Raw genomic sequence first — 13,720 nt, 5'->3', positions numbered from 1 at the left:
GCTCCTTTTGGTCCTATGATTACACCAAGCCATCAACAATGGGGCAAGTCTAGGTTCGGGCACAGACCAACGCGAATGCAGTAGCCGCGGGGCGCACAGGTTGGATGGGTGTCTCTTAAAGAATTGCAGACGCATACTCGGTGAGATGAAGACATAAAAGAAAAAAAAAAATAATATATATATATATATATATATATATATATATATATATATATATAGTTTTTCTGCCCCGTCTAGGGTTTCTTTGGGCTAGTTTATTTAGATATTCGATTACCAGTTCTTGAAATAGATCTATCTTTTTTCCTAAGGGGTAATTGTGGACAGAATCTGGAGCATGGTTTTAAACCACTTATTCCTCCTTCCCATGTATCAATACATAGTTCTGTTTTTGTTGTTTCACTTATGAGGATTGTTGACATTTCACCAGATGATTCTTCTGCCAGAGCGTCCAAACATGGTAAATCCATACAGGTCTGGATTGGCAGATTCTTTTTTGTTTGTAATTTTACTATAGAATTTGATTGGAATTGGTTCTTTAATTTCATTTTTCGTGAAAATTTATATAGGTCAATTCTTAGGTCAGCTAGATCCATTTCAGCATCTGGGCAAAACGATAGTCCTTTGTTGAGGATTTTCACTTGATCTTCACTTAATGTTCTTTTTGATAGATTTACAACTAGATTTTCATGTTCTAATATTTTTTTGAATTTTGCTTTTTCTTTTCTGAATTTATTTTGCCATCTTCCTCTGCTTCTTCTGGTCTTGATTTTATTCTCCCCTTGCCTGTTCCAACATTTGTTCCTTTTCCCCTTTCACTCTGTCGCATATTGAGGCGGACGAGTCGAAGTTCCCTGGAAATATCCAAATTGCCTTGGTTGGATACCTCATCAGTTGAGCTGATTTTAGAGGTCTCTGCTAAAGCATCTGAGGTCCCCTTGGAATGTGTAGCTTTATCCATAAATGCCCTGCTCCTCAGTCCATCATATTTACGTGCAAAAGTGTAGATGCATCCACTTTGATAATCAATTCGATCTCGTTTACATTTTCTTGCTTTCTTTTTTTCTAAAGCAGCTTCATGCTTCTTTATTCTTTTCTCCATTTGTTCTAGTGCTTTCATTATCTCATCATTAATGGGATGTTTTTCCAATTCTTTTATTTTCACAGTTAACATTTCCAATTTTCTTTCCGCATGGATGATAAGAGTGCGCATTAATTTGAATGAGCATTCGTTGGTATAGTCTTGCACAGTTTTTATTAAGTCTTCATCCAAATTACTTAGGGTTGGCAATATTAAAATTCTTAGGCCCCATGGTATTCGTTTGTACTCAATATATTTGCATAATGATGCCATCTCCCACAATTTATTTAATTCATTAGTGCGTGACCGTTCCAAATCCCTGATAATCGCATTTGTTGTCTGATTTTGATTTTTATCCTCACTTTGCCTTTCAATTTTATTTTGTTAGATGATGCTGCATTTTCGGCATTTAAAAGCTCACTCGCTCTTAGCGATCTTCGTTGCCTTCTTTTGGCCATTTTAATTCTACTTTACCCTTTCCTGTTTCCTGATCTGTGCCCGGTAGCTCGTTCAATTCTTCCATGAACGATGTTAATCCGAGCTAGGCATGTGGTGATCCAAGATCACTCTAAATATATATTGGAACCTGAAAGACAACTTAAGATTGCATAACATTACATCAAATTGAAAAAGAACTCAATAAAAGAGATCCAGCAACAATTAATGATGTGGGAAGAATTGGACTTAATTGATCAAGAGGAATACAAATATTTAAAATATTTAAAAACAGATCAAGACTGGTACCGGTGACCCCAATGACGGACATACAACCAGGTTCTGCCACACAGTTATAGGCAAGGTTTTTGAGGTGCTCTCAATCAAGACCTTAGTACACCCACTAGTGAATGAGGGCATCATGCATTAGTGCTGCACATGCTCCTTAGTCAGACATGCCCAAATAGCCAAAGGTCTTAAAACAGGATTTAAAAGAATCATTTCTCTGAGCCTGCCATCTCAATGTCATTAGGGTGTACTGGGCTCTCAAGGACCCATTTTCCCACATGGACAATGAGGTCAAATGTCTGGAGAAAAATGGCAAAAAAAGTAACCAGGCTGGTTTTATTTTCAAAGACAAGTAAATCTTAATGCGTTCAAAGCAAGTTACTGGTTCAATTTCAGATACACATTCAACTGAGAAACGTTCTTGCTGCTGGACAATGCCCAGGTATAGCATAAATTCATCTCAACAAGGACAACTCGGTTGTTCCTGTCCTGGGACCTCGTTGACACAGCTTGCAAGATCAAGACTGCAAGGCTGGCATGTGCTGGCTTTCATGGCTCAAGCTTTCGGACTTGAAGCTGGGATGGATGCCTATGAAAAGTCATCAACTTACCTTTCTGTGGATCGATATAGTTCAATAGATCGATGGATACGGTCTAAAAGCAGTACAAGATATGCAAGGTCACAGTTACATTGCTGAGTGACATTCAAGGGATACAGCTGAAGTCTTAAGGAAGTCTTCTCTGTCCGAGACTCCTCTAACTCAGTAAACTGGCAAATTAAGATACGGTTCTTCAGAGTAAAGAACAATCTCCGTACCCTGACCTCAACAAAAGCGTAGACATCATAATGACTTACTCACAGATCAGCTGCACTTCTCTACAACATCTCATGAAGCGTACTCCATTTACATGGGGGGAAGGTTCCTCTCTATTTTTTCCAACGGCTCAAGATAACCCCTGATACATGAGCCATTTTAGTGCTGAAGAAGGGCTGTGTTCTACACCTTCTACAGCCACACCCATCCAGGAATATCTACAACAGGTTAGGAGGGTCCTTCTTTTAGGACGGCACCAGTACTTCCCTCAGAAAGGTGGCAGCGATATTCCTCCCAAATTTTCTTTGGAAGGAAACTTGGAGGTGGGGGGATCCGGCCCATTTTAGACCTCTATGGTCCAAACTAGCTGCTGCCCAAGCATATGGTCACATGAGCAGCTTACATGAGGCTTTGATATGGAAGATGTCCAAAAAAACTGAATCTGCTCAGAGAAGGGTCAAAGTGCTTAGCTCCATTTACCTGTCCAGGAGAAGCACAGAACTTCCCTTTGTTTCACTGTGGGAAACAAACATTAACAACATTATCAGAGCAGAACACTGCTGTTTGATCTCAATAACACCCACTGGGTCTGGCCTCCGAAACAGCTTTATTTCCAGCTGCAAAAGGTACATAGCTTCCCATATATCTACACAATTATCTCACCTGAATTTCGAAACGCAAGACCCTTTTCAAGCTTTGGTTCTAAGTAAATTGCCCCAAAACATTCTTTGTGCTATTCAGTTCATATGTCTGAATATGAACTCCTGAAACACCTCCCCTCCCCAGAGAGAGTATCTGATATCAGTCAGGCAGTGAATCACTTCCTAATCACTGTGTCCAGTGGCAGCCTTGTGGTCCCAGAGGTTTCTGGGACTGCAGTTTTCCTCCATGCACGCAGTGTCCCATGCCAAGATCGTATTGCATTCCTTGAAACTTCATCTGACAGAACATCAAGACGAGCTGATAGATTGCCAGTCACAGCTTATCCCAATCCAACCTATCTCTGGACTTGAGCAGAGACAATGACATCGTAGTAATGAACCTTGGCACACGGTAGGTTACTGCTGGTATCCCACATTGTGGGGATAAATAACACCAGAGCAGACCGCCTCAGCTTAAGTCTACACTCATCACACTAGTGAGAAAGTTTCCAGAATTCTTCAACCCCATCTTCAATGCAGGGATGGCAAATAATGGATCAATTCTGAACTCATCTGAATAAGATGAGTGATCAGGTTGAAATTTAAATAAGAAGGGGGTCTGGATCCCTGGGAAGTGGTGTTATTTGTGTATAACCCCAAGCCCTGGGATACAGAGGATCTTCCAAAACATCATGCAAACCCCAGAATTATTTATGTGTTACCCCATCCATAGTAAAAGTGAGGATCCTCCAAAAACCCATAATAGACCCTAGTGGCTTTTGAGGGTGCAGGGCTGGCTCTCTGATCTGCTCAAATTCCTTCAGAAGGAGCATGCCTGCCTTCCCCATAGGAGGGCCCCGCTGTCCATGGAGGAGGGGTAGAGAGTTGCAAAACTTACACTATCACTCAGCTTGAACACATGGTTGCTGAGAAGCTGAGCTTTTAATATCTAGTTATCAACTCAGAAATATTTGAGATAACAGTGGCTCCCCAGGATGTGATCTACCAAGACCCAGTATAAGAGCAAATGGCTCTGATTCTGTCCTGGCTTCCTGGTTCAAAGACAATAGCAAGTCTTTTTCAAGTCACCTTGATCACATAGGGGAGAAGGTGTAAACTTGCAGTAACTAACTGCAACTTTTAGGAACCAGGCTTGGTAGTCCTTCTACAAGGCCAATGAGTCCCTCAAGAGGGATAGGGCAGCCCTGATACAGTCCTTGTTTCCAGAAATGATTCTGCCTGGACCTACCCAGGTTGATGTACAAACCCTTTGAACCCACAGATTGTGGCCTTTTCACCTGAAACATTTCATAACATTCATAAAGGAAAAGGTAGTTCCCTGGATTCACCCTTCTTTCATGACAAAAGAATCGTTTGAGTTACATCTGAATGAAGAGATAATTCTCAGTATATTCTTGCGACTTCCTCAAGCTTCTACAGCGGAGGAGACGTGGCACAATCTAGTTTTGAGGCATTCTTGTGCTACTAACACTAGAGCTGGGAGCCTGCGTTTGTGGCCTTTAAGGGGAATGATCCTGGCAAGCGCTTTCTAATGCTACCACTGCCAGATCAGTGTCCAGTTTCACCCATTGTTACTCTCTATGTCCATCTGGCGTTAAGCGGTGCTTACCAACAGAGCTGAAGGAGCATTGGAGGTATTCTCCAAGCATCTACAAGACAGCAATGTATTCTGTGCAGCTACGTTGGCACTTCACATGCATTCTGCTCACACCATGATCTTGAAGTTTCTTCATGGAGCGATGTAAAGTGTGACCATTAAGTTCTCCAGAACCTGGTTACTTCACATGCAACCAATTATTCTATGCCCTTCAGGCTTTTTCCCAGAGCAATGCAAGATTTGCCCATAAAGTTTCCCGCGATCTAGTTGCATAGGTTTAAGCAGGCAGTTGTCACCTTTCTAATCTTTTCTTTTTCCTATTCTCAACTGCAGAGGAACCTTCCATTATAAACACCTTTTTACTTCCTCTTACCACCCCCCCCACCGCACCCTCCTCTCCCCAGTTGTTTTACAAAAAAGCACACTGACTGGCACCTTTTGCATAAGAAGGAAAAGGCGAGGATGCGGGGGCAGGGAAGTGCTGCATTGGTTGAATGCATGTGGTACCGGTGCACAAAGATATCCATCACCAGCTACAGAAGTAATTTCCAGTCCCATCAGCAGGTGGCAGAATGCCCACAGGTTCGTAATGGTAAAATGTCTATGAGCTAAAAGTAAAAGACTCACAGTAAAGGAACGTTATCTTTATTTTGGTTACAATCCACCCAGATGCTTGGGACGACTCCTGGTGGCCGACTGCACTGGGAGCAGCCCCGACACCGACGGACCACGCATGCAACCTGGGATTCATCCTCGACTCCTCCCTCTCCATGTCAAAGCAGGTCAACAACATCTCCTCCTCCTGCTACAACACCCTCCAAATGCTCCGCAGGATCTACAGGTGGATCCCGACCGAAACAAGAAGAACAGTGACCCAGGCCCTCATCAGCAGCAGGCTGAACAACGGCAACGCACTCTACGGAGGTATCCCGGCCAAACACCTGCAACGACTACAACGCATCCAGAACTCCTCAGCCCGACTGATCCTCAACGTCCCCCGCCGCAGTCACATCTCCTCCCACCTAAGATACCTGCACTGGCTCCCCGTCAACAAGAGGATCACCTTCAAGCTCCTCACCCAGGCACACAAAGCACTCCACAACAAAGGACCAGCCTACCTGAACAACAGACTCAACTTCTACACCCCCGCCCGCCAGCTCCGCTCTGCCAGCCTCGCCATTGCTGCCGTCCCACGCATCCAACGAACGACCTCCGGGGGCAGATCCTTCTCTTTCCTTGACGCCAAGACCTGGAACACCCTCCCCTCCCATCTACGGCAGACCCAAGACCTGCTCACCTTCAGAAGGCTCCTCAAGACCGGGCTATTCGAGCAGTAGCAGCTATCCGCCCCACCTTCCTCCAGCGCCTTGAGACCCTCACGGGTAAGTAGCGCGCTTTACAAATTCTTCACTGATTGATTGATTGATTGAGATGAGGACCCTATATAGAAGCTGGATGACTGTTCTCTCCTGGACAAGGGAGAGTAGGATGGTGTCCACCTCTCTCCTGGGTAGTGGAGAGAATATTCATCCATAAATCCTTGCTGGCTGTGGGGAATAGCAAGGCTTAAACAGTTCTTGGTGGAGGAGAGTGGTTTTCGTATATATTGCATTTGTATTCTCATACAGTATAGCTGGTTAATAGAACTAATTCTATATAAATACTTATATACATTTATTTTCAACAGTGTAGAATAAAGAGGAAGACATCTAGTTGAAATACCAAAATACAATAAAGATTTCAACAAAGAGTAAATATTTTCTTATACAGAGCTGCCTTCGCCATTGGTGCTGGGCTCTCGTGTGTAAATAACATTTACGGAATGTATAGTATTTCTTCAGCTTTATGTTGCCATCTGCCCAAAGTCCCTCGTGCCCCAGAGAATGAAGCAGGGAAGGGAGATGAGGCCGAGCTAATGGAATGGATCAGTTTTGTACCAAGCACAAGGCTTACCACTGAGTGATGAAGTGAAGAAACTGCTCGGAGAATTCCCCAACTGGGAGAACCGGCGAATCCTGAGGAATAGAAAGGAAAGGAAACAGTCAAGAAGACGAGCAAGAAACACTGAAAACACAGCAATCCGAGTTCACCCATCTAAATGCAAAAGAACCCAGTGAGGGGTGGAAACAACAGGCCACATTTTGTTCCCTGCGTACGGTAAAACATATTATAATTCAGAAAGCGAAGTACATACACTTCCTACTCCATGTTTCACTCTACGGTAGATCACATCATAATGCAGTGTACAGTGGTTTCACAGTTGTTATGGCGGTACCATTCAAAACAGTTAATAAAAGAGAAAGGGCGTTAGAGTAAAAATACCGTTGCCAAATGTTCACCCTATATGGGATTTTTTGCTATTTATTTTCTTCTAAAACAGGGCTCAGTAGTGGACAAGGAACGGGGTGAGGTGTGGTGGGCGGGGTAGAATAAGTTTCCTTTCGATTTTTGCTGAGTTTGACCTTCTTGCGACATGTTCTTCCATGCTTGGCCCTGCAAGCTAGGGTGTGTGATGGCAATGTAACCAAGGCTTTTTGAAATACTGAATATGTTGACCGTTGATAAATTTCAATAAAAAGATTTAAACTATAAAAAAGGGCTCCGTAAAATGAAGAAAGTAGCACAGCTAAGCGCTGCTATCAAAGAACGAGTTGCGTACCGTCATTAACATTCCTTCTGATACATATCTTGTCTCCCTCAGATTCCTTACACGAACCTTCTCGAGCGCTGCTAGAATGGATGTGGCACATTCAGTTCCCGGTGCCAGGGGACACCAATCAACTTCCAGTCGTAGACCCACAAGACTTCACAGTAAATTACACAGCAGGTCCATACATAGAGCCACAGGCAACAGTGACATTAGTTCCCCCTTTTTCTCAAGGACCCCCGACTGAGTATAAGGCCAATGATGCAGATGGAAGAACCAAAAACGTAAGTAAACTGGTCACAGGTTCACGTTAGGAGACGAGAAGGCGACAAGGAATCAGTAGGAGACCGCAGATCCATCTTAAGGAAGGCTACCAACGGAAAGTAACTTGTCCTAACGGATACTCATTCCCAGACATTCTTGAAATGAACCACTCTCAAGAGAGTGTCTGAAAGGAAGTGAGCTGAGGATCAAGTAACAGTAGCCTTAGATGAAGGAAACGTGAAGCACTGTTTTGCTCAAATATGTTCTATCATTCTTTTCCAAACAGCAGCTGCTTGATAAATTGTCTGAATTGGAAATATTCTTAGGAGAACAAGTGTCTCCCTTCTCTTCAATGGAATGGGCCCAACACTCCTCAAGAGGATCTTAACACACAGAGAGAGACATCAGGAGTGTTAATTTATTTACAGCTTCATTAGCTGGTGGCCTTCTTAGCTCACTAAAAGATTGCTTCTTTATTCTGTGAATGCAGTAGCCAAGAGCCCTGGTAAGAACCTTGCCAGGATGAGGAAGGGGAAATAATGGTGACAGGGAATTACTCTGAACAAACGCTGGAACTGGCATTGGTTAGAAGTATGGTTTGATCCTCTGTATTACTTAGTCTTTAGACTAAATCACAAAGGGTGGAGATGCCAAAACCCTTCTGCTGAATTGACTGCCACTAACCCTCATGCAGAAGGGATTCCCACTAACAGTGCTGTATACCATATGAGGGACATGCAGCGCCATGCGGAAGATCAGCACAAGGTTAAGGTCCGAAACGTGTTCCGAAGACCCTCTAAGAATCTACCTGCTACAGGTTGATCGGATGAGAAAATGCATTAAGAAATTGAATATTTCATTGTCCCTATAATTAGTCCTTTCTCTGGAACAAAAACTGCAAATGGTTAGGTCTTGTTAAACTGTATTTACCACATGCCAACATCAGACTTCCTGGCGCTGAAGTAAAGAACTGTACAGAATAAAGAAACGGATGGTTAAAACAAAAAAAGTTTTTAGTTTCTTTCTAAAGGAAAGATAATTGTAACTAAGCTGAAAATGTTTGGGGAGATTGTTCCATAACTTGCAAGCAAACAATAAGAAGCTGCATCAACCCAGTCGAACTTTATGTAATTTAGAACCTTGCACCCAGAAAAACTTAAGAACGAAGAGTCCTTCTGGGGATGTAACAGTTAAGTCTTTGCGCGATAATCATGGAAGACAACCAATGTAGAGCTCGGTGTACATTGCAGAATTGTAGAGGTGTACAATGCCAATTGGAGGCTGTTTATCTACACCACCTGAACCAATTCTAGTGCCTTACTCTGGCAGAGATGTTGCAGACACTGACCATCGACAAGAATAGACTTCCCTCCCCGATGGTCTTCTGGCTGTTAGAAGGACCACCATCACCTGGGGTGGAAACTCATGAGTAGATAGGGCCAGTATCTCAATATTCAAGCTCTAAGGGCCTGATTGAGAATTTGGCACGACTGGTCCCGTCGTCGCTTTTTTGGCCATCTTCCTGCCCACTCGATTTAGAAGTTGGGTGGTCACTGGAGGGAAGGCCGCTGTAGTACTGCCGCCTCCGCCAGAATCTTTCTCCAGCTTTACTGGTGTCAGAGGCAGAAGCTGTTGCCGGAGGGAATCCCACTAGGATTCCAGCCATCCAAATTACAATGTGCCTTTCAGTGGAGGCAACTGTGGCCGAATCGATGAAAAAGAGGCGAAAACTCACCTTTTCTGGTGTCCCACCACCGAATCCGCATTAACCGCCACTGTCTGGGTCCTTTCTTAACTGATACTACTTGACGCTAAATGCTCAGCCATCCCGTTGTCCCTGGAATCTAAGGTAGGCCTTTGTGTTAGGTGTGGATATACATTCAATAGTGTGCGTATGGTGTTGGTGTGCAATGCTATATGTAACAAAAATGGGCAGTACACATTACCTACATGTACATTCTGACAGATTCCCAACATATATGTAAATGTGTGTATACTTGTAAAGCTCACTATCACCTGAAAGGTATCTTGGCGCTGTATACCGCTGTGTAACCCTTCCTGGCTTTCCCTGTGAGATGCCCCCTTACTGGGCACCTCCAAGGTGAGGCCAGGCATCCTAGCGCTTTCGGGGCCGTTGTGGAGATTAAGCAAGCTATTGCCAAGAGTTGCAGAGTGGGACCCATGATTAGAGTAGGCACCTAGGCGAGAATTATCGAGTCCGTGGACATTGAGCCCAAGACCCTGCCGCGTCGGGAATTGAACCCTGGTCCCGGGCCAGACCTCTGCCTCAGGGTCTGCCGCTCTAATCGGTGAGCCACACTTCTCCACTGAGATGCACATAAGTAGTACTTACTGGTTTCCACACCACCATAGAATCATTCTGTCAGGACTCCACTGCCAGGACACCACCAACACAAAGGGAAGGAACATTTAAATAGGCTTGGTGCAATCCTGCAGGCATGACTGAGTACTTTTAGACAGCAGAGAATACCGCCGCTGCGGCGGTCTCCTGTCTCTTGCCGCAACTGCTGTTAGTTTGACGGTGTACTCGGAACCCCCTCCACAGTGGTAGTCCCACCAAGAGTCTGAGTATGTATGTGAAGCAGCCATCCCTGTGTTGTGACAAAAGGTTTAACACTGTGGAAGAGACCATGTAGAGCTGGGTTAAAAGCAAACATGCTGTTGATAGACTAATTCCTAGTGGCTAGAGCGGTCGACCACAAATCTGGGGAACTGGGTTTGAGCCTCGGCAATGACGCTGAACATCCTGTGATTCTGGGCACATCACTTAATCTCCCTGTGCCTAACAAAAATTAATGTGTCATCATGTAATGCAAGTGGTGCTATGTAAAACGCTCTGATACCCGATTCGGGTCAAGTGCGCGCTATGTAAAACTCTGTAAAAAAGAAAAAAAAAAGAAAACAGCCTTACATAATCATGACTTCTTCACAAAGAGGCTATATGCTACTTCTTGGTTACGTGGTACATCAGAAAGGAGTTCTCCATCAAAATTCCAACTTATTTTCCTTGTAACTGCAGAAGGAAGGTCTCAGTGCAAGTTTCACCACTTTTGGATCTAGGTGGTTCATGTGAAAAATTCTCTAGAGAGGGAAAGAAGGCATGGATTATCATGCACACTGCAGCCCTGAAATGCTGAACCCATACCACTCTGAAAAGGTCCCCGTCCAGCATTTTCACAGGAACATGCTACCACTGAAGCATGGATGACATAAGATCAGTACCTTCATCTGTCAAATGAATTGATTAAACTGATGACAGCATCCATTGCAAAGCCTCCTCTTTAAGCGTGTTGAAGAAACAAGATGTAAGTCGCCAACAATCCCAGAAGATGCGGTAGTGATCTGGCTGTTTAGATTTGATTCGTTGAAAGACTGCGATCATTTGGCAAATATGATAGAAACTTTCTGGAGGTGGAAACACTTGATGCGAGCACATCTTTAATTGATCTGAGTAACTGGAGTCTATCAAAATGCGTTACAGACAACTTCACCTTGTTAATCAGAAACCACTGGCTGTGCAAAAGGGTGTAGAATGCAAACTCTGATGAAAGAAATCAGTAGAGGAGGCCTTGAGCAGCCAAAAATATAAAAAGAGGGAGGCCCCTTACTCATCCAATACGGGACAAGGGGAATTAAACATCAGGAAATAAAAAGTCCCAATTGGTCACGGACCATAGACTATATGATACCTATAGGTATAGTTACAGGTACACACTTGCACATTCAGGAAATTCAATTTAAGCTAATCATTATATCCATACATTAAAACATTAATGTGTATAAAAAACAGTCACGAGTTATTGCAAAAGAATTTCATACATATTTATTCAGTACAGTATTTTCAATAGACATTTTATGTGTAGACAATATAAAATCACAAAAATATTTAAAACCATTATCACAGTACTGTAGAATAAGCTAAAAAAGCAGTATGTCGACGCAGCGTTTCGGTTTTTTCGAAGTTAAAAACACCTTCTTCAGGACAGTTTCTTTAATTTAGCAACAAAAATGGGAACCTGTTGATTCTCCCTTGTAAATGTGTTCCACCAACATTGGTACCAAGTTGTCAATATTGGTCCTGTTCGGCACTCTGTATATTTAAGTTACCTTTATTTTCGGTAAAAAAAACGCACGAAACATACAGCGGAGCCACCGTTATTAAATTCGGATATTCAGCCTTGAAGCTAAATTATGCTTAAGGGCAGTCGATATATAGACAGTCCTCTGTCGCAGTCACAGTCCTGCTTCTACAGATGACAACCCTCGAGGGAATAACCTCCTAGATTTGTCTCTTTTCTCTTATCAAATTGAAAAGAGACAAATCTAGGAGGTTATTCCCTCGAGGGTTGTCATCTGTAGAAGCAGGACTGTGACTGCGACAGAGAACTGTCTATATATTGACTGCCTTAAGCACAATTCAAGGCTGAATATCCGAATTTAATAACGGTGGCTCCGCTGTATGTTTTGTGTGGCTTTTTTACCGAAAATAAAGGTAACTTAAATATACAGAGTGCCAAACAGGACCATTATTGACAACTTGGTACCAATGTTGGTGGAACACATTTACAAGGGAGAATCAACAGGTTCCCATTTTTGTTGCTAAATTAAAGAAACTGTCCTGAAGAAGGTGTTTTTAACTTCGAAAAAAACCGAAACGCTGAGTCGACATACTGCTTTTTTTTTAGCTTATTCTACAGTACTGTGATACTGGTTTTAAATGTTTTTTGTGATTTTATATTGTCTACACATAAAATGTCTATTGAAAATACTGTACTAAATAAATATGTATGAAATTCTTTTGCAATAACTCATGACAGTCTTGTTGATGGTGCCTTACAAAAACTTTTTTATACACATTAATGTTTTAATGTATGGATATAATGATTAGCTTAAATTGAGTTTCCTGAATGTGCAAGTGTGTGCCTGTAACTATACCTATAGGTCTCTGATAGTCTATGGTCCGTGACCAATTGGGACTTTTTATTTCTTGATGGCCTTGAGCAGCCAGACATCCAGCTAATGGTAAAGCTGATTTCCATTTATGACCAAGATGAGTCACTATTCGGCTCAAGCCCAACCATTTACGGTTCCGCAAACATCTAAAGACTATGCTGTTCCCCTGAGTCAGCTGCTTTGCCTTAGTTTTATGCTTGTCTCCAGCGCTGGGAGGCCTTTGGTAGCCATGCGCTTTACAAGTGTACACTCACTCACTCACTACTACTTCCATCATCTTTGTGGATGCTGGAGTGAGCCCAAAGGAGAGAACCACAAATGTAAAATTATTGCGCCCTATTACAAATCTCAGGTGTTTTCTTTTACCTTTGGAAACTGGTATATGTAAGTATGCGTCAATTAGCATCACTCAGACGCTACTTAATAGCAAGCTGGAGTGCGCGGGAGTTACCACTAAGTAAGGCTAACATCGTTATCGCTAAGTGCTCATTTGAATTGAATAGTGAACTTGAATTGAATCTGAACTGTGTAATTTGAATTCGACCTATGTACGCGAGGGAGCACTTTTAAATAGTTGTTTTAAAACTGTATTTAGGACTTCAATCTGAATTGTGTAATTTGAATTTGACCTATGTATTTGAGGGAGCACATTTAAATAGTGGTTTTTAAAACTGTATTTAGGACTTTAGTCATTTTTAATCTAATTTGTTACTGGGGTTGATAAACAGAGTTAACACTCATGCATTACTTTCTGGCCAAGAGCAGCACCCGTATCTCCGGGGGACCGCCCCCACACCCATGGCATAATTTAGTATCACTCAGACGCTACTTAATAGCAAGCTGGAGAGTACGCGTAGCAGACACGCGCAGCGGGTGCGCCGCCAAAGGCAAGCCTGTCTGTTCCCGTCCGTGCTCGGGACGCACTCAGCGCCAGCCATATTGCCAGATCTAGCCGCATTC

At 43.0% G+C, this 13,720-nt stretch overlaps 1 protein-coding gene across 2 annotated transcripts in view; it reads right to left on the bottom strand.

Moving 5' to 3' along the window:
* MAP2K5 (mitogen-activated protein kinase kinase 5) overlaps nucleotides 1–13,720 on the bottom strand; it is a 1,262,070-nt gene that overhangs the window by 82,584 nt on the left and 1,165,766 nt on the right. For both annotated transcript variants that reach the window (XM_078683055.1, XM_078683056.1), the window contains one exon: nucleotides 6,829–6,890. In XM_078683055.1, coding sequence (XP_078539181.1) covers nucleotides 6,829–6,890 — 62 coding nt within the window. The remainder of the gene's footprint in view (nucleotides 1–6,828; nucleotides 6,891–13,720) is intronic.

Source organism: Lissotriton helveticus, chromosome 3_1 (assembly GCF_964261635.1).
Source record: "Lissotriton helveticus chromosome 3_1, aLisHel1.1, whole genome shotgun sequence".
In the NCBI taxonomy this organism is placed as follows: domain Eukaryota; kingdom Metazoa; phylum Chordata; class Amphibia; order Caudata; family Salamandridae; genus Lissotriton; species Lissotriton helveticus.
Note: the sequence above shows the minus strand (reverse complement) of the source record. Positions and strands in the feature narration are given on the sequence as shown.